This window comes from Electrophorus electricus, chromosome 23 (assembly GCF_041902795.1).
Source record: "Electrophorus electricus isolate QZ-2024a chromosome 23, ASM4190279v1, whole genome shotgun sequence".
Classification (NCBI taxonomy): Eukaryota; Metazoa; Chordata; class Actinopteri; order Gymnotiformes; family Gymnotidae; genus Electrophorus; species Electrophorus electricus.
This window is the reverse complement of record NC_137519.1, coordinates 4524342-4549894: the sequence shown is the minus strand read 5'-3', so window position 1 is coordinate 4549894 and position 25553 is coordinate 4524342. Positions and strand designations below refer to the sequence as shown.

Genomic DNA, 25553 nt, shown 5'->3' with positions numbered 1-25553 from the left:
TGTTTCCATAGTGGAAGTACAGATCTGACTTTCAAGACCACAGGGAGACAAGTTGCCTCAGTCGAGAGTCCCGACTTCTGCAGCAGCTTGGTGAGGCCCACAAGTGAACCCTGCAGCACACCCGGGGACTCCTGGGCCTGCTTTGATAAGAGGTCTTGACAAATAGGATTATTGTGCTCTGGAAAAAAAAACCCTCCCCAAAGGACCTTCTGCTAAGCAGTGCTCAGACACTTTAGCTCAGGCCAACGTCATCACATTTCTGGGAGCAGAAATAATCCAGGCTATTTAATACTGTACAGCAAGTGAAGCACTTCGGCAAGTCTTTCTGGAGATGCAACTGTTTAAGATTTACTGATACGAAGTTGGCATATCAAGTTTTGTAAAAGAGGTTAGGGTTAGGAAGCTTCAATGCTAGGCTTACAATGGAAGCATATTTGGTGGGTGCTGGTTGTTTTAATTTGGATGGGACACCTCTGTATAGACACAGGTATGTAATTAAATGTGATGTTCTCCATGTGATGCAGTGGATATGATGGGTTCTATTTTGTGATGTGATGGGTATGATGGATTCTATGTTCTAGAAAGTAACATAGACAGTAATAGACCACTTTCCAGAAAAAAAATAACACAGGTCTTTGTGAGCATATAGCTCAATGCATGATGAAACAAATATAACAACCACATGCTAATCATCAATGAATATGAATATTGATGTATCCCAATTAACTGAGCAGAAGCAGCTGTGTGGAGGTAATAAAGCTGGCTAAAAAGGCAAGACTGTGGTAGGTTGTAGCAGTTTAAGCTAAATATAATACACCATGGTGCAAGACATGAGGCAATCACCCTGCAGGACATGAGCAAGGCCTCTCCCAAGCAGAAGTTTCACGGCACACAGCTGTTTCCACATATGCTGCCAAAGTGCTGTTGCAGAAGTACAAAAAAAAGTTTGAGACAACTGCAAAGTCGAAGACAAGAAGACAAGTGGTCGGCCATGGAACCCGAATATTGAAAATTTGAAATACCTCAGCATTACTTCTCTTCAAAATCATATCTCCATCACCACTGACAGAACTAGCAAAGGTTACTGGGATCCTGGTACACCCATCTACAGTCTGGAGAAGTCTTGTCAAAAGTGATCTTCATGGAAGAGTTGTTAGTAAAAAGCCATAGCCCAGAGAGAGAAACAAAGCCAAGTAACTCACAAGGATTGGTGTACAGTACAACGGCAGTAGATGCTCTGGACTGATGAGTCAAAAAAGCTGGTGATTTGGTCAAAATGAATGCCCCCTCACTGCGGAGAGGTATGCCGGTATTATCATCTATCATCTGTCTTATTGGTCCCAGATTCATTCTCGAGCGTGACAATGACACTGCACACATGGCAAAGGTCCTAAAGAGCTCTCCAGCAAAAAGAAGAACAAGGAGTCCAATAGCAGATGACTGATTTCAACATCACTGAGTCAGTGTGAGATTACATGCAGAGAGAGAAGCAAGGTAGACATCCAAAGACTTCAGAAGAACTGTGGCAAGTTCTCCAAGAGGCTTGGAACAACTTAGCTGAATACATTCAAGAACTACATGCCAATGTATCTAAAATAATTCATGCTGTTTTAAAAGCAAAGGGTGATCACACCAAATATTGATTTGATTTAACTTTCTTCTGTTATATATATATATATATATTTTTTTTTATTATTATTTTTTTTCTTCAGTGGTGGTTGCAGTAGTAGTTGGAGCACTATGGGTTATCACCTACAAACTGGGAGAATAGCTCCAACGGATCTCTTTCCAGAAGAGTGCAGTCCTGGGAACAGCTACAAAGATACAAAATATACTAAACGTTATACTTCTAAAATGAGCGATGAATGGCTGTGTGTTACAGGCTCTTCCCCAGTAGACTCCAAGCTAGTGAGGTGGCACCTGCAGACAGCAGGGAATCTTACAGTGAGTGAGCCAGGACCCCCCAGGCCTGGTTCCGGCTCTGAAGAGTTGGGAGATGCACTCACTAGACGAAAACGACGCATACTCTTCCCAACCAGAATAAAACGCTGCTCCCAAAAGACTGTGAAGCATGCTCTACAGAGTCACCTGGACTACTTTCACCTGCGAGGTGAGCTCTGAAACTGGTGTTGGCCATTCAAAGCAATTCCAGAGGTTTTCTGGGGAAAAGTGGGATATAATTCTCATTTAAATAGTCGTTCGGATTCTGTAGGCAGGGCATGGCCTGGGCTACCTTCAAAATCTGTTTGGCAGCTGAGGTGGCTTCTTTATTCCATGTTATATTCCACAGAGACCTGCAATAGAAAACAAACAATGGACACAATGCAAACCACTCTAAAGAGACTTTTGAGAACCTGCAAATGGAATTGTCAGGCCATGTGCTTCGTTTAACTGTAAAGCTCCACCATTATAATAAACTCAGTGAGGTTGATCATTTCACTCTTAGTGTGTCTACAACTAACAGGATTAGTCTATAACAATGTGCTCTACAATTATGACAGCAATGTTACAGCCCAACAAATCTGAGTACCACAGTCCAATGTAACTACTGTGGCTATAAGTTTGGTATAAGAAGATTAAAGAATGAGCACTTTTGGTTGAGTTTACACTGAGTTGGGGAAGTTGCCCCACTAGCCCCATCTTATTGCAGTGTTGATTTTGAAGAGATATAGTGTCTCTTTTTAATAGCTTTTGATGTGAAGTGATTCTGTGTGCAATCACAACCATGTGATTATGTACAGAGTTCAGCCTGTCTGCAGTAAATTGTACCCCACATCTCTCATGCTTTTCTCCTCTTTCCCTATCTATCTATCTATCTATCTATCTATCTATCTATCTATCTATCTATCTATCTATCTATCTATCTATCTATCTATCTATCTATCTATCTATCTATCTATCTATCTATCTATCTATCTATCTATCTATCTATCTATCAGCTCTTAGACTGTCTGTGCACACTATAGACATTGATGAGGCTTCTTTGCCTGCAAATAAAAAGTGAGCCCCCCCACCCAGTTCAGCTCAGAGCCCTGCTGCCCCTCTGGTTCAGTAGGCTTTCAAACAACCCGACTCAAATGTCTCAAAAGGGATAAGTGCTCTGATCACGTCCTGTTTATTTTTCCACATGCGAGTTACACTGTCTAAGCATGCGGAGTCACATACGTCTAAATAGCGAGTGGGTTTCATAAAACTGGAAAAATGGAAGGAACTGTGAACATGTTTGGAATAGCTTACTTGTGGGTGTGGGTGTGTGTGTGTGTTGGGGTGAGGGGGGTGGGTGGGGGTGAGTAGATTAGTAAAATGTTTCCATTATGTTGCTTGTTGCTTTCATCATTATTATTTTTCCCCCTGAAATGGTGATCCATCATAAGGGAGGTGGTGAGGTTTTCTGTGCTGATGTTTTGGTTTGAGTAATGACCCTCTCCTGTCCATCAAACAGCCTGTTTACATAAAGCACCAGCCCAGCCTGAAAACTACCATGGCCCACTACTGATCAGGCTGTGTGAACTGATACACTAAGATTTACAGACTCCAATTTCTTTCAGATGTTTATGAACTAACAACTTGAAATCACATAGAAAATGATTAATGGCTCTTAAACAAACCTGATGTTGACGTTTTTGGCATTGTAATTGAGCAGAGAGGTGTGTGTATGTGTGTGTGTGTGTGTGTGTGTGTGTGTGTGTGTGTGTGTGTGTGTGTGTGTGTGTGCGTGTGTGTTCCTCAGTGTGCCAAGAGTCTGTGTGGGAGGCATTTAAGATCTTCAGGGACAGGCTGCCTGAGAGAGATGAGTACCAGCTATGGGTGACCAGGTGCCAGGATGGCAGCATTGCAATCCGTGACATCGGCAGGACTTTCAGCCAATCGGACGAGCACCTCACCCACCTCAACAGTGTAGGTGGACTCAACTGAGCTTCACTGTCTTTCCCCAGTACTCTTCAATACTTGCCCCAAAATGCTAAAAAACCAGCATATAGTGAATAATTAGTATATTGCTAATGGTTTCCTTTACTGTTAACAACAAATGCATCGTCATGAGTGATCATGACAAAAAAAAACATGTTTGTTTTTGTAAAATGTGGCTACATCAGGCTGAAGACTTGCTTTTCTTTTTCATTTCAGAAAGTGCAAATTGCAATAATAACAAGGTGAGTTGTTATGTTTTCAGTCACATATACATTACTCTCTCTCAAACACAAAGATGTGTATACATACCCACACACACACACACGCACACACACACACACACACACACATACACACACACACACACACACACACACACACACACACACACACACATACACACATACACACACTCAGACCACCTTCCACTCTATCCGAGTCACTGTATTCCTATGTCTTGTGTGACACCAGTGAGCCCACCCCCTGCAGCAGGAGTGTAGGTAGACCCTCCCATCACCATGATCACCACGGTCACCACTTCATAGTCCCACCCCAACTCAACCACGCTACTTTTCATGCAACATTAGCAATGTTAGCACATGCTGGTGAATTGTTCTTATATGGCTTCTTTTTTGTAGTTTTACCATCTTATATCAAGTTTCTGTGTACTGCTGTTGAGTATCTCAATAGACTACAAAACCCATAATCCTACTAGAAAATCCTGTAGCCCATCTCTTCAGGAAAGGACCAGTAAGGAAAACATCTCAAACTTCAATATACAGTAGCTGTAGATGTAAGGAGAGAAAAACTAATCCTTTGCTAGTGAAATTACTTATCACTAATTCTGACAGGGTGGATTGCAAACTTCCTGTGGTTACAGCAAAAGCATATTCAGCTTTGTAAATGTTATACATTAACAATGTTACACATGTGCTGCAGTTTATACAATTATTACAGTTTCAATTTCCCCTAAACCCTATGGAATAAATAGCATTTCTTGTGTTTTTATTGTGTTTTTATTTGGATAGCCTTATGACAGCAGTGTGGAAGAAATTTTCTTATTGCTTTTTTACTTCTTACTTTTCTTTTGGTTAAGCACTGTTATAAATATTTTGGTGGAATTCTTCTCTTCTGCAGTCACAAGACTACAGCTGCTTCTCCAGTTGATATCATCACCATTAGTGAAAGAGGTCTGTTTTCTCATTAGCAACGAGCAGTGCTTTTGGCCTGTGCATATTACTGCACTCCTCCAGAATGCTGCAATACACTGTTATAATACACGTATCAAGGAACAAGGAACGGTTCACATATAAAATTGGCAACAATGAAAAGAAAGAGCAAGTTAATATAGGAAAGATAGCATAAAAACGAATGAAGTCACACTAAAAGTTCCTGAATAGTTTTATAGCAATCATGTTAATGTTAATCATTTGGTTCATCAGGCTAACGAAACCTGCACAGTGGTTCAGGGCATGTGCTTCTCTCATAGCTCCTAATAATCTTAGTTACTCATCTTAGTTTCGGCTTTGTTTTAGAGTATGGAAAATACTGTATCTAATTTGTTTTTTAGTAGACATGTTCTTTAAAATAATTTGTGTCCACAGTCTGAATACAAAAAAACTGGTACATTTATTGATGTCTCCTGCAATGTTTTAGGAGAACTGTACATCTACTTCAAAATCTCACAGTGCTAAAAAGGTAATCAGGTGGACCATCATCGCTAATCTCTCTTTCTTTCTCTCTCTCTTCAAAGTTGAAAGCATAACTTCTCCACAAACAAAAACCCCAGAAACAGATGCGGGGGGAGATTCCTCACTAGTCACTTCAGAACAGACTAGAGTCCCTCCAGTAAACACTGCAACTACAGCAGCATGGAGTACGGCACAGTTAATCACAGCCACAGGGCTGGATGCTGCTTTAGAGGTCACCACTAAGCCTGACTCTACCTTGACCTTCCAGGGCTCACAGGAGATCATTCCTGATTCTCTGGCAGAAGTGGTTGGGCAGGCAACTGAGCAGATAAGACCATGGACTGAACTGCATTTGGTCCAGAACATTAACAAAGAAAGTGCCAGTAAAATGTCAGCAGTTGCCTTTGAGGATGTAGTTTCTTCAGAAATTACTTTGAAACTCCCTGTAGAGGCTTCAGTGGAATCTGATTTAGATGAGATTACTGTAAACACAGAGGAAGGACTATCTACAGCAACTGATGTCATCACTGAGTCTCCAACACAAGTAGCAGTGCAGCCTTCTCTTTCACCTACTGAAGATCTTTTTCCTTCACCTACTCTAGATTACTTTATTGATCCCACTGAAGTTGAGCAAGCAGTTGTGCACATAGCTGCAAGACCCGATGACTTACTTGATATATCGGTAGATAAACCTCCTGAAACAGGTAGTGATGATGCATCCTGGAGAGATGTTACATCTGGAGATGATGAGGTTCAACCTGAGTTAGTTATTGAGGACCTGTTTTCTGGAACTGCTGATCAGGAGACAGGGGAGGACAAACCTGAATTCACTACAATCATACCTGATGCTATTACAGAGGTAGCTGCCAACGTTTCTGGTCCTGCTTCTGCAGGAGATTTACCTGTGGAGACTGTTAAGGATTCATTTGATATTTTGATTCGTGAACACACACCTGTGTATATAACGGATAATGCATCTAAAGCGATTGAAGAACAGGGTACGATGGAGGATGTTGAGGAAGCAAGACCTGTTAAGACTGTAGAAGCTGCAGTCCATGAGGAGCCACCTAAAGTTCCTACAGAAATAAAACTTGAAGTCACACATAATGATACCGTTGAAAAATCTGACATCACACCAGAGTACACTGATGATGAGAGCACACTTGAGACTATACAAGATTCTACTGTTGAGGATGTCACACTAGCAGTCATAACTGACACTGGTGTCGAAGATGTCACATTTGCAGTCATACCTACCCTTACTGTTGAGGTCACATCTGTAGTGATACATGATGCTCATGTGGAAAATGACACATTGTACACACCTGATGTTGAAGATGTCACATCTGAGCTTAGAGCTAATACTGGAGATCACAAGTCTTGGGCGGGTAGCATGGAGACTGTGTCTGATACTGGAGAGGAGATACCTGAAGAGAAACTGCCTAAAGCTACAGCTGAGAAGAAGAAACCAGAAACTGTGGAGGTGCAAGATAACCCTCCATGTACTATACATGTAGACATTTCTGAACTTACAGAAGTACCTGAGATTTGTAATGATACAACATTGGACATGGCTGATATTAAAAAGCTTGAAGACATTCCTCAACTTGCTGTAGATGCAGACATTCCTGAAGTTACAGGCGCACTTGAGGTTCTAGATAACACAGTTTCTCACTTATCTGAAACCATGGCGAAGAACCACACCCCTGTAGTTGATGTACACAAGGACACACCTGAAGTTGCTGTAGATGAGGTCATAGCAAATATTACTGAGGTCATTGAGGTGACAACTTTATATACAGCTGCAGTTGAGGAAGGCATACCTGCAGTAACACATGTACCTGGATTTATTGAAGTGCTACCTGAATCTACTTCTTGTGATCCTGAAATGGCTGGGAAAGAGAAAGTTCCTGAGGTCAATGCAGGAAATGACTCAACTGGGACTGCATTGGTTGAGGGCATGTCTGAAGAACCTGAGACACCTGTGCACATGAGCACATCAACAGGTGCTCCAATAGGATCACCTGAGGTAGAAGAGGATGACACACCTACATCATTAGTCAAAGTCGAGGGAATTACAGTGGGCCAAAATGAAAGAAACGCCCTCTCAACCCCTCTACAAACTTTCACACAGGAGATCTCTAACAACATTCTTGACAATAACATGGTTAGCAGTCACTATTGAATGCGTATATATGTAATGCCTAATATAATTACTGACTATAATTACTTCAAAGTAAATTAAATAGTTTGCTCTTTTTTTCTAGATACATAAAGAGTCACTTTTCAGGTCCATTTGTTAACATGAAAACATCCATTTCTAAACTGTCTAGATTGTCAGTGCAATTAGTGATGTTATGCAGCAGCCCGTGCGACCAGCGGTTGATCATATGGTGCAACTGAGCATTAAACTAAAAGGGGAGATTTATGATAATGCTCTGAGAGATCCGTCGAGCTTTTACTACCAACATCTGTCTGAACAGTTCATCAAAAAGGTGGGTACAGAGCTCAAATTAGAATATGTCCTCAACTCAAAACTGAACACATCTCCTATAACCAAACCCATGATTTAACCACTTTGATGGTAAATGCTAATGCTCATTTCCCTGATTAGCATAATAGAATAGATTGCACTAACATCTGGAAATGTTTAATTGATTTACTAATTGACACGCTTGATCTAATACCAGAATTCAGCAACATTATTCTGGAAACATTAAAGATGTCCAGTGACTGACCACACATTCTCCACCTTTTTCTCCACACCATGCCTTTCACCTCTCCATGTGACATTCATATCCACCTCAATCCCTCCAACCACTGTTTATTTTTCCTTGCTGTATTATGGCCACCTTACAAAAGCCTTACCAAAATATATTTTGGCTGGATGTAACTTTTGGATTGTTTTCTTTGCCTGGTAAGTAACATTGAGGAAAATGCCACTTACATGTTTTATAATAAGGTGGTAAAAACAGAACTGTCCTTATGGGAAAACCTGTATGCAAAATGCCAAGGTTACCATAAATTAACTTTATGATTTTAGGGAACTTACAGCTTTGGAAAATTGTCAGATTGTGCTAGGAAAGACAATGCTAATCCCCAGATGTATCCTTATTTCTCAGGATTTCATCAATTAAAGAGTCCTGGCCTTTGGAAATGTCTTAATATCCATGTTACATCACCTTTCTCTCTCTCTCTAAAGATCCAAGATGCCTTTATAAAACTTCCAGGGTTCAAGAGTGTTTTTGTACATGAATTCAGGTAGGGGCAGATAGCAATAACTTTGATAATTCAACACTCTGCATGGTTCCAGAAAAGAGTGGATATCAGTTATAATGCTATGTCCATTGTTCTCCATTTTGTTTTCTGGAAAAATTAACAAGGCCACAAAAAGACATTGAAGGGTGAGTATCTTATTTTCCATCTGAACACACACTCTGACCTACATACACATCGAACAGTTGTAGCCTACATTTAAATATAAGTATTTAATTCTCACAATTCACAAGTACTAAATGCAGACTCTATGATGACTGGCCGAATATCGAACCAGCAGCACTACTACCTGGGCAAAATTACCTGAGAGGATGATAAATCCATCATCTGGCAGCAGTGTGTGATGGACAACTGCTGAAGGAGTCTAGGGGGTGTGGTCTGTGGGAGAGGTTTAACTATGGGTGCAATTTTTCATCTGTTTGTGGGAGAGGTGTAGTTTTGCATGTGTGTGAGCAAGATTTGGCTACTTCTGTTCAGGCAATTGCATGCCCCATGCATCCCACATACCCCGCACACTCCACACACCCACCCACCTTATGTGTGCTTACAAATAGACTTTGTTTTAACTGCTCCCTAATGGTTTTTAAAACCTTTTTTTTTTAGCACCTTGGCTTGGGTGCTGAGGTGGGATGATTCAGTTTGCTGAGTGTCCGCCCAGTAGCCAAGCGTGACGGGATTAAATCCTCTGCTTTATGGCTTGCTCAATTTTCTCTGCTGTTAACTGTTGTCGGCATCGGATTCCTCTCAGTTCTTGGAAAAAGTCCTCATGGATAACTGCACTTTGCGAGCTCTGTGAGACCACTAAAGCACCTGAGTGATGTGGCGTTTGCATGCCATTGATGCAGCACCAAAAATGTGGGACCTGAAGGGGATTATGCCCGTCATGAGAAAATTGATCTGGCCATAAACTCACCAGGTTTTTTCACACTCAGAGAAAAATATGAGGCTAAATAGAAATAAAAGAAATCCTTACTCAGTGTTTGTTCCATGGGCATTTTTTAAAAACTCTTCCAAGCCATCGGGTCTGGTATGGTAGGCCTAATTGTGTGTGATAGTTGTCCCAGACGATGGAACATTGTTTTGATAATTAAAATTTACTGTGTGCCAAATATGGAAATATTTAAACAAGCTGTGCAGTAGTCTTGGCATCCTCCAGTTGTAGCTTCAAGTGTTCACATGAGTTCCATGTTGGTCCAATTTGATTTATTTTATAAAGCTGATCCAAAACATGTTAAGATCTTGTAATTAAAGCAATTATACAATGAATCAGATAGCTTTGACAGATGTAACAGAATTCCAAATCAGCAGATGGTAACAAGTTCCATTTGTTATATGATTAATATTTTGACTTTTACAGTGTTAGCAGTAGGGTAAAACGGGTTTACCAGTGGTCTTTGTCTTCTGTTCCACAGAGGTCTGGCAGTGGTGGTACACTATGCCATTGTCCTGAAAGGAGATAGCTCAGACATTAACAACGAGACCATGGACTACATCACCTTCCAGTCCAACAAGGTGGAGAAGTCATACACAGATCCAGAGGAGCCCACAGTGATCTACACCATTACAGACCTCCGTAACTACATTACTGAGGCACTGCACAAGGAGGCCCTTGGGAATAATCGGAACACCACTCTGGATGTGGATCCTGGCTCTCTACAGTTGGAAAATGGTAAGAAGTATTCCAACATGCATGTGTTTAGTGAGGACTAAGTTGCCATGGCTGTGACTGAAGAGGTCATTGGTGTAGTCCTAGTGGGTCACACTCTGCCCACTGAGCCTTTAAGAATGTGCTATTGGTGAGTCACAGTGGATACGAATGCATGCTAAGGCTTGTAAAAACAAATGCCATCTTAATGTTTTTATTAATGTATTTTTTATTTATTTTTTAATTAAAGCAGTAAGGGATATATTATAAGGGATATAAAACATATATTTACTACTGCTTATTTCAAAACTGCACACAGTGCAGATGTTTGGCTGTTTAGCTTTGTCTTGCCATAATTGCCAAATGCTAATACTTGGCCTCAACTCTACATGCTATTCAAGCACTTGGCTGTATATGGCATGTATAGGGTTTATCTCCTGGTTTAGCTGAGTAGTCTCATAGTCACTGCCATGACCTTGTTTCAGAACGGCACAGCGGGTATGAGTTATGTTCAGCTCTCCGTGAAAGTAATCCAATCCAACTTGTGTCTGTGTTTGGTTCCGCAGTGGAGACGCTGCCGTCTTCCAAGCCATCCAACCGACTGCGCGACTCCGGCGACATGATGGTGAGTCTGTCGTCATTGACAGGACCACCTAGGTATAGGCAAAGCACATCCCTCTGCAGTCTCAATCCCCCCTCTCCAGAGACGCATTGCTCTCGCTGTTCAGCCCTGCTTCCCCCATTGTGAGGTAGAACCCTTTTAAATGGCTCCTCTGGAAAACTGGCACCGTGCCAACCATTGTTGAATGAAAAACAATTGCTGCTAATGGTGATCATATGTAGGTTTTAGTGCTGCATGATAAGAGAGATTACCCTGCTCTAAAATTGGGATTTTAAGGGTACATCATTAAAGCCAACTGGAACGTGGCTATGGGACAACGCCACAAGTCTGTAAAGATAGTCAAGTCTATTTTCCCCAAGAAGAATTCTCAAGACACAACTAAAAGCATGCCATGTTATTTAAATTGTTTAGCTCAATCACCATGAAATACAGAAAGAGTCTGCTTTTAATCTCGGAGTGACATGTATTTACTGCTGTGGGTGATCCACTTTCCTAGCTGAGTGGAGATTAATTAGAAAGACACATTTGAGAAGCAAATGCAGCAATAATCTCAGAATTTACTCTCTCTGTTTTTCCCTCTTGCGTTTGACAAAACTGGCACTTTTTTCACGAGCCTTATTAAACTGATTTACAGTCTTGTTTTGGCCTCCACACACTGTTCTGGCTCTAGGAACATGTTTTTTTTTTCTCTCTCTCTCTCTCTCTCTCTCTCTCTCTGATGCGCACGCACACACACACACACACACACACACACACACACACACACACACACACACACACACACACACACACACACACACACAGGTATTGGCGGGCTTGCCTGCACTGCACTGACACATGGGGAATTTACTGGTAGAACATCTGAAGCCGATTCTATATTAAATCTGTCCAGTTTGACAAACAGAATTTTACTGTTGCCCTTTGGGCAAGCTACACCACTTTGTTTATTATCTGTTGACGTACAGAATGAAGAACAATGAAAGTCTGCTACAGCAGACTGGAGTGGCGCTTTGGGCAGGAGCAAGGGCTTGAATCAAGGAACCTTGGCCCATAAGCAATAAAGACTTTTTTCCACATTTAACGGCCACTCTGTCGACCATAGCCGACTTGCTTCAGTAAGACTCTACTTATTACCTGCTTGTCTTTTCCGATCATAAATAAGGTCAGGCACCTCATGCTACATGGTGCGGCCATAGGTCAACAGACATATATAATATGGAAGTGATCCCAGTAATGCATATACAGTTATACATCTGGTCATTATTTTCCATGCTTTAACATGTTCCAGATGAAAAATTGAGACCTATCAGGATAGGAACTATGTTGAGTTATGGAAGAAGTAAGGTATTACAGTAGGATTTGTCTTGCTACGAAGTTCTGTTTGGCATAGCTGGCTAAGAGAAATATTGTTAATATAATGTTAATATAATGTGCATCTGTACTTCTTTTTTGGTGCTAGTAAAAGTTTTCCACAGCCATGACTCTGGAAAAGGTGTCTTTCCACTGTAGATCACTGAGGAGTTTAAAGAAAATTAATTCCATTTAGACCTTAACCATTCCATTTCGATCTTAAGTTTTAACTTTATCTATGTGCGGAAGGTTCGTTGTATAGTTTTCTTGTAATCAGGAGATTTCTGCGAAGACATCCAGAACCCACGGTTTAATATTTGACACCTTCAGTGTCTTTTTGCATGTATGTATGGGTATGTACGTGTGTGTGTGTGTGTGTGTGTGTGTGTTCATTCACTGGTGTGACGTCATAGATCTAGTGTGACACATTGGCAGGATTAATTTGCTAGTCCCCATATTAACCTGGGTATACCTGTTCTCGGACACATTACTTTCACTGCCTGCCAAATCCCGATTACTCTAAAGAGAGGTAGCAGCAGTATGTCTTGAGGGGGATTTTCTGCTTGCACTGTAAAATATTTCCTGTAATTTTATTTTCTCTCATTAAACCCATGTCAGAATGAATAATTGCAATCCAATCCATACATCAGTGAGCAAAGAATGTATAAACCTGGAGCATGAAAATATTTGTAACATTTAAACATGTCCAAAAAAATTGCAGTCACAACAATTCTTCTCTTTTTTCTAGGACGACACCCTTGCTGTAGAAAAAACACAAAATATTCTTGGACAAGAACTGACCAGCAATGATATCTTCATAGAAACGGAAGCTTTCTTGTTTGAGAATGTGCACCCTCATGACCCCTGGATAGGCCCTAAGAGTAAGTTAACTAGTGTAAATGATATCATCATCCTTGAGGAAAGTCCCACTTCAACTCCTGCAGAAATGCCACTTGTTAACCTGGACAATGAGCCCATCTTCAGTTCTGAGACAACCAGCACAGCTCCAAGCTCTAGCATGGATGGTAAGCATGTTACATAAACTCATTTTACATTGTAACAAGAAATACAGCTCTGTTTATTTATTTATCTACTTATTTATGCTTCATGTAATTTTGCTCTTTTTTAGGAGACGATAATACTATTGAAGAAGAAGGCTTCCTAGAAATGACCACTAGTAGCCCTACCCCAATTACTGTGGTTAAAGAGTTTCTTTTGTTTGAAGCAGAGATTGAAGCAGAGAGTACCAGGACAGGAATTCATTCTATGGGACCTCAGGGAGTGGAAAAATCAATGGACACTGGCAAGACAGACTTAGGCTCTGCATCAGGTTTCTCTGGTGATAACCAAGGTACTGATGTTTGGCTATGGGTTCCAGAAAAGCCTTCTGAAAGCTTAGGAGAGGAAGAGGAAGAGGTGAAGAGTGCATCTGAAGAACACCTTGAAAAGAAAAATGAAGATGGAAAGGTGGAGTTAGAGATTCGTGCCCAAGAAATGACCACTGAAGGGCCATTCCTAGACAGAGTTCTTGTGACCCAAGATATTCACACTCACCCTCAGTACACAACCACAGACAAGGCCCCAGTATTCTGGACTATGGAAACCCTAACAGTGGAGTTGCCAATGCAAACCCAAGAGGCTCCTGGTATTTATACTGACTACTACGAAAATGAACTTTTCACTTCTATATCTGGTGCAACGGCTTCACTGATGCAGAACTACACCACCACTGAGAGTCCTATTGCAGGTAGACTAACAGTTCCAGAAAGCCCAGACACTACTGAGAGTAAAGCTGAAGATGAGCATGAAAAGGGTACCACTGGTGTCACTACACCAATAGTTTTGAAGGTAACATCAGAAGCCTCTTCAACAGGCACAAAATTAGAAGACATAGTGGCTGAGATGACATCTGAGGCTCCAGATGCTGAAGGAGATGATGTTGCCTCCGAAGAAGAACCCACTGCTGATACTGGTGCTAATGAGGAACTATTCATTGAATTTGTGACAGAGTTGCCAATTGGATTTGGGACAGAGGTCGAGATGTCTGATGCTGGGAAGGATATTATTGAAAGGGAAATGGATAAAGTGCTCAAAGTCTCAGACGCTCCAGCTATAGAATTCTCAGATCAAGATCTGTTCAAAGACGAAACTGTGGTAGTAACCGCAGCATCTGTGCCAGTAGAAGAATTAAACACTGAAGAATTAAACACTGAAGCAGCAAACCCTCATTCGCCAGAGAAATTGTTTCCCTTTAAAGGAATATTTGACTCAACTGAAGATGCTTTTCTACCCTACACAACAACAGATATGTTACCCACTAATCCATCCACCCTATTTGTTCCTAAAACGTTGACATTGCAGACTTTGACTCAAGCTGGGAATGAGGACGATGTAACTGGGTTTACAAATGTTATCACTCCCCTTGGACGAGAGGGACATGATAAGGAGGATGTTTACTTGTCTGAGGCATCTACAGTGACATCAGACATTCTAAACAGCCCGGATGGTACTGGGAGGGATCTGGCATCCACTAATGTAAATCCATTCTCCCCATCAACCTCCCAATTTGCAGACAATATAACTGATACAGGATCCCCCCCAGATATTGTTCCACATGAAGATGGCATCTTATCAACCCCTAGCCTTCCCAGTCTCATTCTTTCCAGTGAAAGCATAGAACATAACGCCACAACGCAGGCTCACGTTCTGGACAGCCACAGCATAACTGAACTTGATGTCTCTTTTGACATTAACCAGTATGATTTGAGCCATGATGAGTATGGAAGTGGCCTGTTCCATCGAAGCTCAGACATCGCTGGTATTGCCATGCCAGCCAGTCCTGGCTGGACACTCATGGTATTTTTCAGTCTTCGAGTCACTAACATGCTCTTCTCAGAGAATCTGTTCAACAAGCGGTCTGCTGAATACAGAGGTCTGGAACAGCACTTTTTGAATCTGGTAAGATATTATGACATTACCATTTTAAATCGATGATGCTATACCCCGGGAATTAAATATGATCTCCAGGTGTTTTGTTTGCTTTTGTTGGAAAACAAAAGACAGTTAAACACTGGCAGTTAATTGATTTCAATGAGTATCTATCCCCAATATTTTGTTCCTATATTCTAAGTGCGTAGTCACCTAGTGCTTAGCCTATTAGCCAAGTGTTAGATGCAATTATGCAAAGACACAGGTGGTGGATAATTTCTTGTGTAAAGCTGCTAAGGTCTTTTAGGTACCATCTGTTCAACATGGACTTAGCTAATGACCTTAAGGAGCCTTGCACTTGCAGTATTTTAAATGTAAAAAGACCTCATTAAGGATTTTGTCATGCTAAATTGACTGTCACTATCCATATACTGTTTGGATTTGTCTATACTTGTTGCAGAATATTAGGTTGTATGTGATTGTTCATGCTATCCAACATAGTTCAAGATAAAATGTTGCTACCTCTGCTACTATTGTGTTAATGTAATCATGCTTTCTTATCTTGGCATAATTTGGTAACCATGAGTAAAACCATCATAGATACCTTTGTTGTGTTCTTTTGTCACTCTAGCTGGTCCCATACTTGCAGTCCAATCTTAGCAACTTCCAGCATCTGGAGATTCTGAACTTCAGGAATGGCAGCATTGTGGTTAACAGCAGGATGAGATTTGGGAAGCCAGTTCCCCGTGAGGTGACGTCTGCAGTTTACCTTATTTTGGAGGACTTCTGCAACACAGCCTACCAGACCCTGAACCTCACCATAGACAAGTACTCTCTGGATGTTGAGTCAGGTGACTCTCATAGCAGTGATCTAAAATTGGAGCCAAAACAGGAGTATTTTATTTACACCTTAAAAACATGAGTGGTAAATCATATAATCAAATCATCCACATTGTTTGTTAATCACAGATACCTCCACAAAATTCATAGACTTATTTTTTGGTGGGTATCTCTGGGTGTCATCTGCACAGAGGTTCAATATATTGCTGGCATGCAATCTTACTACATGTAAATGATCAGATCCTATGAAGATAATACCTCATTTGTCATGGTTTGTAATAGAAATAGGATTCTGGAAGATTTATTTTTCTCTGTGTAGTCTATTTGCTAAGTGTGAGTCATGGCAAGTCTAAGAATATAATTTTACATTCCACAGCAGCTAAAACGTGATTTGTAGCAGGCGTATTTGTTAGAATAATGATTTGTTAGAATGCTGACATTTTCTGACTTGTGCTCTAGAATGAGTCCAACAATACAATTTCTTTTAACAGTATTATAAACAGTTTCCAATTTGCCACTCTAAATTAGATTCCAGTCGCAGTGCTGAGCTGTGACACAGCAATTAAGGTTAGGTATGTTCAATCTGGTGAAAGGAAACAGACATGCGGCCTTTAAACTGACTGATCTGATGACGCAAACTCTCGGGCTTAAGACGGCAAATTCCGAGGCCAGACGTGTGGCTCTGCTCACGCCGTCTGAGTGAGCTGTGTGTGTGTACACACCTGTTTGTGTGTGTGTGTGTGTGTGTGTGTGTGTGTGTGTGTGTGTGTGTGTGTGTGTGTGTGTGTGTGTGTGTGTGTGTGTGTGTGTGTGTGTGTGTGTGCGCGTGTATGGAAGTGTGTATGTGTTTGTCCATGTTGAGGTAGGCCCATTTTAATCTGTCTGATCCCTGGTTCTTATAATACACCACGGTATAGTGGCTAAATGCTGATACATTTTAACTGCTAGATTAAGAACATGAACATAGACATTAATAAAATGCTTTTGAAAGCTGGTAATGATATAGAAATCTATTTATTGCACAGACAACCTGAATTTGAGGCTAATGTTAAATACTATCATTTTCTATTAATTGTCTTTTTTTATAACGGCTTAATATGTAACAAATCTTTAACTGATGTAATTGTGTATATAAAGCAGGACTGTAATATGAAATTATCTGCAAAAGATTTACATATGCTTATGCCTTTGATCTTAAACCTCCAGCTAAAAAAATTCTTCCTTTCACCTCAACTAAATAGGTTAGGCACCTTTGTGTGTGTAGGTGTGTGTGTAATATATATAAAATCTGTCAGTGCCCTATAAATACTACTGCCTACTGTGTGTGCAGGTGAGAGAGCGGACCCATGTAAATTCCAGGCATGTAACGAGTTCTCGGGATGCGTGGTGAACCAGTGGACAGGGGAAGCAGAGTGTGTGTGCAGTGCCGGCTACATCAGCACGGATGGTCTGCCGTGTCAGAGCGTCTGTGACGTACAGGAACACTTTTGTCTTAATGATGGAAAGTGTGACATCATACCTGACAAGGGTGCCATGTGCAGGTGAGATGGTGATTAGATATCTGACATCATTAGATTAGATATCTGGTCTTTGACCTCCACAACTCGATAGAGTATCTGCTTGGTAGGTTTATAAGACTGGACCGCTAAATACACGCCATGTATGCGAGCATGTTTATGTGCGATTGTTTGACCTTGTGCGGTGTAGATGTGTGTAGTTGTTTGTCTCTAATACTGCATGTTGGGGTGTGTTTATTTTGTTATCATGCAGATTTCACATGCACACAGTTAAATGTGTGTGTCCTTTAAGATGTGGTATATGTGGTTGTGTCTGAAGGTGTCGTGCGGGGGAGAATTGGTGGTATCGTGGGGAACGCTGTGAGGAGTATGTTTCTGAACCTGTTGTGGTCATCATCGCAATAGCCACTGTCGCCATCTTCCTACTCATTGCGGCCGGAATCTTCTTCTTCCTTGCCTGGATGCTCCGGGGTCAGTATGACTACGATGACTTGGAGGACCCTCTCCGGTGAGCATATACAGCCCTGCGGCTTCAACACTGTCTGGTATCTTGAGGAAAACGTGTGTGAAAAATGTCTGAGGCTCTTTAGGCTTTTCTAAAACTTCAGGTTTATCACAGCCTCCAGAGGTATTACATGCCTGAATGGAATGTTGGCTTTCAATTAAAAAGAAAAATGATAAAGTTCCATGCACTTTTTGTGAGGACGGTTTAAATGGTTTATTTTTATTTTGAGGTCACCATCACTCCTTTTAAAACATATGTGTATCAGGCAAGTTAGAGAAATTCTGATTGGTAAAGAAGCAAAGTTTGGCCCCAGAATCCCATGCTAGACATCACATATCAGCGTAAGGGCTTCAGGTGAATCCTGGGTAAACACAAGCACAATGGGCACGACGCAAATAAGCGCTGAGAAATGTTTAGCTTTCTGCTGTGGCTGTGAGGACTAGAATCCCACACTCCACCCCCATATCTGTCTGAGCCTGCAGATCACTTGGCTGCAAAAGCATGCCTGATTAGCAAACATGTTTATTAAAAAATATCAGTACAGGCCTGATTGCGTTTAAAATTGCTGAGCTTTTCTTTGGGATTCCTCCGTGATTTGGCTGTGGTTCAGTGAGCTCTGTGCTGAGGCGGGGGGGGGGGGGGGGGGGGGGTCTTAGAGCACAGATATCAGAGAGCACAGAAACATTCATTTTACACAACACTTTCAGGATTAAATGACTGTGGGGTTGATTTGTATTAAAATTTTAATTAAAATTTATTTATTTCCTTCACACAGTGCTGTGTATAAATTACATGTTTATTGACCTCTTCTAATTCACGGGTAGAAGTGGTTTTATCCTCCTTTTCAAGAGAAATTGAATGGTTTTCAGAGTTTGTCAGAGGCAAAGACACATGAAGCTTATTTTCTGGTCAGCAGACAGCCTCTATATAACAGCCCGAGCAGCTCTCTGCTGGCTGATCCTTAGTTACGGCCCGAAACATGCTGGTACAAATACAGAATGGGCCAAATTCATAAAACCCACCGCGGGATTTAATGTGACGTTAACAGCAAACAGCCCCTGGCAACACGTTTCCCGGCAAAACTTTTCCTACCACATTTTCACCACGTTTACATATGATTCATAATAGATGGCCACGCAAGCAAGTCAATTTTGCACACGCACCCATTTAGCTAACTGACAAATTTATGCAACAGGCACATTTTTGTTCTATTCGGACAGAGCAAATGTCGCAACTGCCATAGTAGGACCACATAGAAAGGAAAATGACATACTTGAGCAGGATGCCACGAACTTTGTCATAAAATGCAAATGTTGGCGTTACAGAGCGAGTAACACATATAGACTGAGGACAGACACAGTGTTACAACTCTGACAATGATTTAAAAGTACTGAAGTCATCATTTCAGTGCAACCACGTATTCCTTACTTGGTGAAAGTTACAAAATGCGTTACAGGAAGATTTCAGCGTCTCACGAATAGGGTTAGTCAGTTTTAATATATGTACTCCGATTTGCATATCGGCTTTGACTGGCTTTCACCTTGGGCACAGGTAAATTTACCACGGTGGGAAGTTGTCGCCAGTGCACTGACTATTGTGCCAATGCATTTATGAATAGTAATTAAATAATGTGTTTACATGGTGCAATGCGGTTACTGTCAATTTTATAAATCTGTCCCAATATGTCTAAATAAAAGTCTAAAAGGCAAATCTTTCTTGCTTCCCATTACTAAGCATAAACATCTATGGATAGTGAAAGTACTAATTCAAGGACATCCAAAAACGTCTGCTCATGATTATTATTTGCTTGCACTGGCATCTAACATATGATGTGCAGTGGCGTATTTGCGGTGCTTCTGTTTGAGAGTCTCCTGTTTCCACTGGATATTTGACCCCCTTCATTAATGGTTCAAATGAGAGAACGTGTGTTTGTGTGTGTGGGCGCATATGTGCACGGGTGCGCTCAGCTGCCTGTGTCTTTGGGTGTAAACAGAAAGATTCCAGCAGGTTGCTGATGTAATGTCTCGGTGGGGGAGCTGTGAGTGAACCCTGCTTAGTGGATCACCTTGGCTCAGAATGGTCCCAGAGGCCCAGTCTTTCTCCCTGAGCAGCCCTCTGACTGCAGCAGGAATCAGTCATGCATAATCACTTCAGTCTTTCCGCTGCGTGGCTGTCTTTCTCTTTCTCATTCCTTCCACCTTCCTTCGTTCTCTCTCCATCCATCTCTGTTCAGTTGTCTCTTTCTTCTTTTTGTCTTAGCTGCTCCTTAGGTTAGCATTCTCCTCCACCTTGTATCCTGTTCCCTGTTGTTCTTTCTCCCTGATTTCTTTTTCTTGTTCTCTGGCCCTCTCTATCCTCCACCCCATGTCTTTTCCTCTCTCTCTCTCTCTCTCTCTCTCTCTCTCTCTCTCTCTCTCTCTCACTCTGAGCCTCTGGAGTGGAAGAGACAGCAGTAATCAGCTTAATAATAGCTTTATAGCTTAGCAGAAGGATCTCCCCCTGATTGCTGTCATCGGTGAGGTCTTTCTTTCTGCTGTGGTCCCTAGATTCAGTTCAGTTCATCTAATTCGATTACTGCAGTCTGGTCTAGTTTTCTTCACGTCCCACATCCAGTAATTTCTGCTATTTTTGTTATGGCTATTAGGGTAATGTATCCGTCATTTGCCCTGTAGATAGTAAGAGATGAACCAGAGATCTGAGCACTCTCTCTCTCCCGCAGACTCGCAGACAGTGGGCCGTCCTTGGAGGGAGCCACTCAGTTCAACCTCATGTATAAGAGCAATGCGAACCAAGGCTTCGGCCGTTACCAGCGGCGTGGGTCATTTGACGCCTCCGGTGGCATCAGCAATGATGGGGTATGACACAGACATATCGCTGAGAACAGCAGACTTGCCAGTGAGGGGTGTGTGTGTGTGTGTGTGTGTGTGTGTGCGTGCGTGCATGCGTGCACGCGTGTGTGTGTGCGTGTGCGCGTGAGCGTGTGTCTAAGTCATGTGTGAGGCACTTGACAAGTCCACAAAAGCAGAATACTCATCAAAAGCTAGTGAAAACGTCTATAAATATAGTAATGTATGCAAGTATGTGTGACAGTCATTGCATTTGAATTTGAATGCAAAAGTCTGTGTGAGCCCGTGTGGGTATGTGTGTGAGGTGTGTGTGTATATCTCTATGTGAATTTGTGTGAGGTGTGTGCATAACTGCATGAGCATGTGTATGAGGTGTGTGTATAACAGTGTGTCCATATGTGTGAGTCTGCAAGTGTCTGTGTTTGTATGATGGGCATGCAGCCACTGAAGTTAGGCCTCTAGATGATATGTGAATTTCAAAAAGGCCTGTTGCTCTTATAGATGTTGTGAGACTGTGACATTGTCGTGGATGCACAGTCAGCGCGCTCACTGTTCCCTGAGACCATTAATGAAAAATATTCCCAATTAAACTCCCTGATCACCAGCGATGAAAGAAGGAGTTCCCAGGGCAGGGAACTGCTCAGGAGTGGGGCTGTGGGGAGATGAAAGGAGTTTCTTAAACATGCTAAACTAGCGCACATAAATGATACATCCTTGTGATTTACTGTGTCCCGGCTGCGTAAACGTAATAGAAAACAAACTCCCATGTCTCCTGGGCTTCCAGCACACTAGGAAGCACCTTAAGCGCTGATTAAGAGCTCTGGTGCCTTTCACTGACTGTATGCTTCATGTACTGCTTGTTCTTCTATCTGTGTGACAGAACGTCGCACCACATCCATGGGGCATGAGGTGACGGGGCTGGTCTAGACATCCGTGAAGGGGGGTGGAGAAGAGAAAGAGAGAGAGGAAGAGAGAGAGAGAGAGAGAGAGACAGAGAGAGAGAGAGAGAGAGAGAGAGAGAGAAAACACACAGTCCCAGGGTTCAGTTATTTCATATTCTCACCTTTTTTTGCTCACTCGCTCCTTCTGTCCCTCTCTCTATCCCCCTCTCTTTCTTTTTCTGGTATCCTTTCAGGAAACCCAGGATCATTTTTGGACTCCGGACCTCTGCTCCAAGGAGCACCGGCTTGCAGGGTTTCTGCGGCAGCAGGAGACGTGAGTGTGTGTGATATAAGCGGGGCGGGTCAGGCAGAGAGGAGCAGGAGTGGTCAGCTCCTCTGGCCTCCCTTCTCTCGCCGAGGACGGATCCTCACTGACAAAAACATCGCCTGTGTTTGAATTTGCATTAAAAAAAAAAAAACAGTGGGACAGGTTAAACCTTATTCGAAAAATCTGTGGGCTATTATGGAGTCAGATTCTGCTGTGGATTAAGCTGCACCATCAGACCTAGCACCCTCCGGGGGCCTATAACTCTTCTTAATCTGATTTTGACACACCAGACTAGCGAGTTCATGAAATGCAAAGTTCAAGTAGGACTTACAGAAATGCACAACAAATGAGAGGCGGGGAAAACTGAAACATCGTTCATATTATTTCCACAAAACTACCATGTTGGCGGTAGAGCGTAGATGCTACATCTGAAGGGACGTTTTGCCTGTCAGTGTTTTATAGAGCTGTCCGCCTCCTGATTGGTTTTCCTTGTGGGCTCTGGGTGTTGTGCAGTTCGCAGGGCTGGCAGACACATTCAGACATGCACTCTGCAGCCAGGTTACCTGAGCCAGGTGGATCATGTTCCAGACAGGTGAAGAGATACAGCCTGATGTATGAAGGCTATTGATGAGGGAAGGTTACTGTCAGGAATGCCAGACACACGCACACACACACACACACACACACACACACACACAACTGGGATTTGAATTAAAGAAAGAAGGGAAAACTGGTAGACAGGGTTGAGTTGTTTATACACTCGCTGCTCTGCCAGTATATAGAGTCATTCATTGTACAGACTCACTGAAGCTCAGGTGCTGACTCACTGAAGATTAGAAGAAGACTCACTGAATTGTTACGTAGACTCAGCTGAAGCTCAGATGTAGACTCACTGAAACTCCAGTTTGAGCCAGATTTAAATGCCGTATTGGTGTAGCTGACCAAGCTCCAGACAAAACTGTTTAGTAATTAACACAAGAATGATGAAGTATGTGTAAGTAGGCAGTAAGAGCAATGAATATTTATATATTATATAAAGTAGCAAAAACATACACGAATTATAAGAAAGTTGTGCAAGTATCCAGTGTGTATAAAGACGCCATCCAAGTGCATTGTGCTTATGCAGAAGCCATTGGGTTTTATTGGCAGGGCGATGGACCTCAGTCGTGAGAGCTCCTGATCCTGCTGACCACCAAGAGGTACTACTGTCCTGTCTCATCAGGTGTGTGCGTACGTGTTACTGTAAATGTCATTTCTATTAACATTCATTTCATGACCACTGCAGTATCGTTATTAGACTTCAGGAACTCTAATCGGTGTTCTCATGGATTTGTTTTCGTGATATAAGCGCATCTTATTGCTGCACGCCTGTTTTTCCTGTAGAATCAGAAACACTGCAACGGTGCTGAGATTGGTTCGGTGTTGAAAATTATCTCCTGCTCCACAGAAAGTCTGCCGTCAATCCTGCCATAATGTAGGCTCATGCTTGCATGACGGAACCAAGCGGAACCACAAGGGAGTCATGAGGGAACCATGAGGGAACCAAGCGGGAACCAAGCAGGAACCAAGCCTTCTGTTACTATGGATTCCCATGATTGACCTTTGCAGAATACTGAAGTTGAAAACAAATACACGTTGTGTTATTGATTACATTTTTGGGTGGGGTGGTCATTGACACAAGTGAAAATGAAAAATAAAGGGTTAACTCACTCTGGGGGGTATTATATGATCATTACCATTTTTACCTTCACTCTTTAAAAAAAATCTGGCAGATGGGAGTGGGTGTGGGCGTGGCTTATGTGATATCAGGATGTCTATGTGATATCAGGATGTTTGTCAATTTGTTTGTCAGTGTGTCCTGTCAGCCAGTTCTCCTCCCGCAGCATCTCCACCAATCAGATCTCAGATTAGACTGGACCCTTAATCCAGGCTCCGTTCACTGGGTTGTGACCCTAATCCAGTTCTGCTCCTGCATCTGCCATCTTTGCGGGGACTAGTCCCGGTCTGCCCATGTGTCAGTATCTTGTGTTCTGGTCAGTCAGTTACTGCTTTTGGCTGTGAAGTTTGGTGGTACGTCATCTCATGATTCAGAACATGAAGCACGGCTGTGCTGGGGTGATTCGGAAGTGTAACACATATCTGAAGCTCTTAGGATAATTAGGACAATGAGTTATTATGTAACTGAATATGGGGCACTTGCATGGGCTCCTTTGTGATGGTTGGCTGGTTAATGTGAATGTGAAACGTTTGCTCCTGATATTGCTGTTGTTGTTGCAGACCTGTACAGAGTTAGACAGTGTGTCCATAAGAACTTCCATCATGGCAAACCTTTATTCAAAAGTCTTTTAATGTTTTAGTGGCAATTTTGATTTAATGAATTGCTGTAGTTGGGGTTTTTCTACTTTGTGCACCATTTTTTTTTGTGAATTCTTTGTAAATTTTAGATTAGTTTTGTTCCCTTGTACACTCTATAATATCTACAATAAGAACAAATCAAAAACATTATATATATATATATATATATATATATATATATATATATATATATATATATATATATATATATATAGTCAGATTTTATTTGAAGTTAGAGTTCAGCATGATGAGCTTTTTCTAATAAAGCCAAGGTTTTTATATATAAAAATCTATATTGTTTTCTTTGCTGTTTGCTGTTCCTGTTATTCACTTTTAAAATACTCTCTATTGTGTCTATAGTGGGGAGTGGGAACCAGTATAAATGAGAGGTTCTGACTCTGCTTCTGATTCTACTCTGACTCTGACTCTGCTTTTGATTCTGACTTCCATGTAGTTTCTCCTTTCTCAGCTCAAGGGCTTGATTTTTACCTCATGAATCTGTTGTGGTATGAGCCACACTAAGCCCAAAGGTGTATGCACAACTGGATTGCACATGTAGCCTCAGCCAGTGTTTCCCACCCCCACTGGATTACCCCTGATCATCCCTGGATCAACCCTGGAGCACTTCTGCCAGTTTCAAGAAACTGGGTGTAATTAAAAGATAGGTGTAACTTCAAGAAGCTAATTCTAACCCATTTATTCAGTTTGCTAAGGTTGAACATGGGAAGTGCAGGCGCCCACCCCCCAAAACAGGAACCACTCTAGTTGGTTATTTCAAAAACATTCCTGTCTTTATTGTCCTGAAAACTGAACTAAATGGGCACAGACTGTCGAGCGTGGGGCCAGGGCCACACCATGTA

At 41.8% G+C, this 25553-nt stretch overlaps 1 protein-coding gene across 19 annotated transcripts; it reads left to right on the top strand.

The window, feature by feature from the left end:
• Nucleotides 1-272: 272 nt before the first annotated feature.
• Nucleotides 273-24825, top strand: impg2b (interphotoreceptor matrix proteoglycan 2b). Of its 19 annotated transcripts, none has more exons than XR_014119623.1 (21): nt 277-487; nt 1883-2110; nt 3731-3897; nt 4126-4151; nt 5047-5099; nt 5663-7767; nt 7934-8095; nt 8803-8861; nt 8984-9004; nt 10289-10545; nt 11088-11146; nt 13242-13518; nt 13623-15451; nt 16053-16272; nt 17592-17802; nt 18098-18286; nt 21003-21138; nt 22265-22344; nt 22852-22930; nt 23488-23560; nt 23786-24824. XR_014119623.1 is itself a non-coding variant. In XM_081706465.1 (21 exons), exons 1-20 carry the CDS (start codon nt 409-411, stop codon nt 23506-23508), a joined length of 6258 nt encoding a protein of 2085 aa, XP_081562591.1. In that variant the 5' UTR covers nt 277-408; the 3' UTR covers nt 23509-23537; nt 23786-24824. The 19 variants fall into 19 exon arrangements, 14 of the variants coding, with proteins under 14 accessions (XP_081562602.1, XP_081562597.1, XP_081562596.1 ...); XR_014119624.1 differs by having other exon boundaries at nt 23488-23568; XM_081706465.1 differs by having other exon boundaries at nt 23488-23537.
• The last annotated feature ends 728 nt before the right edge of the window (nt 24826-25553 follow it).

Bases quoted from the DNA above. Each gene is read 5' to 3' on its own strand.
- impg2b (XM_081706463.1), top strand. From the start codon at position 409: ATGCTAGGCTTACAATGGAAGCATATTTGGTGGGTGCTGGTTGTTTTA. The intron at 11,147-13,241 runs GTGAGTCTGTCG...TCTTTTTTCTAG, and splicing joins GCGACTCCGGCGACATGATG to GACGACACCCTTGCTGTAGA. The intron at 22,345-22,851 runs GTGAGTGTGTGT...GGTGTTGTGCAG, and splicing joins TTTCTGCGGCAGCAGGAGAC to TTCGCAGGGCTGGCAGACAC.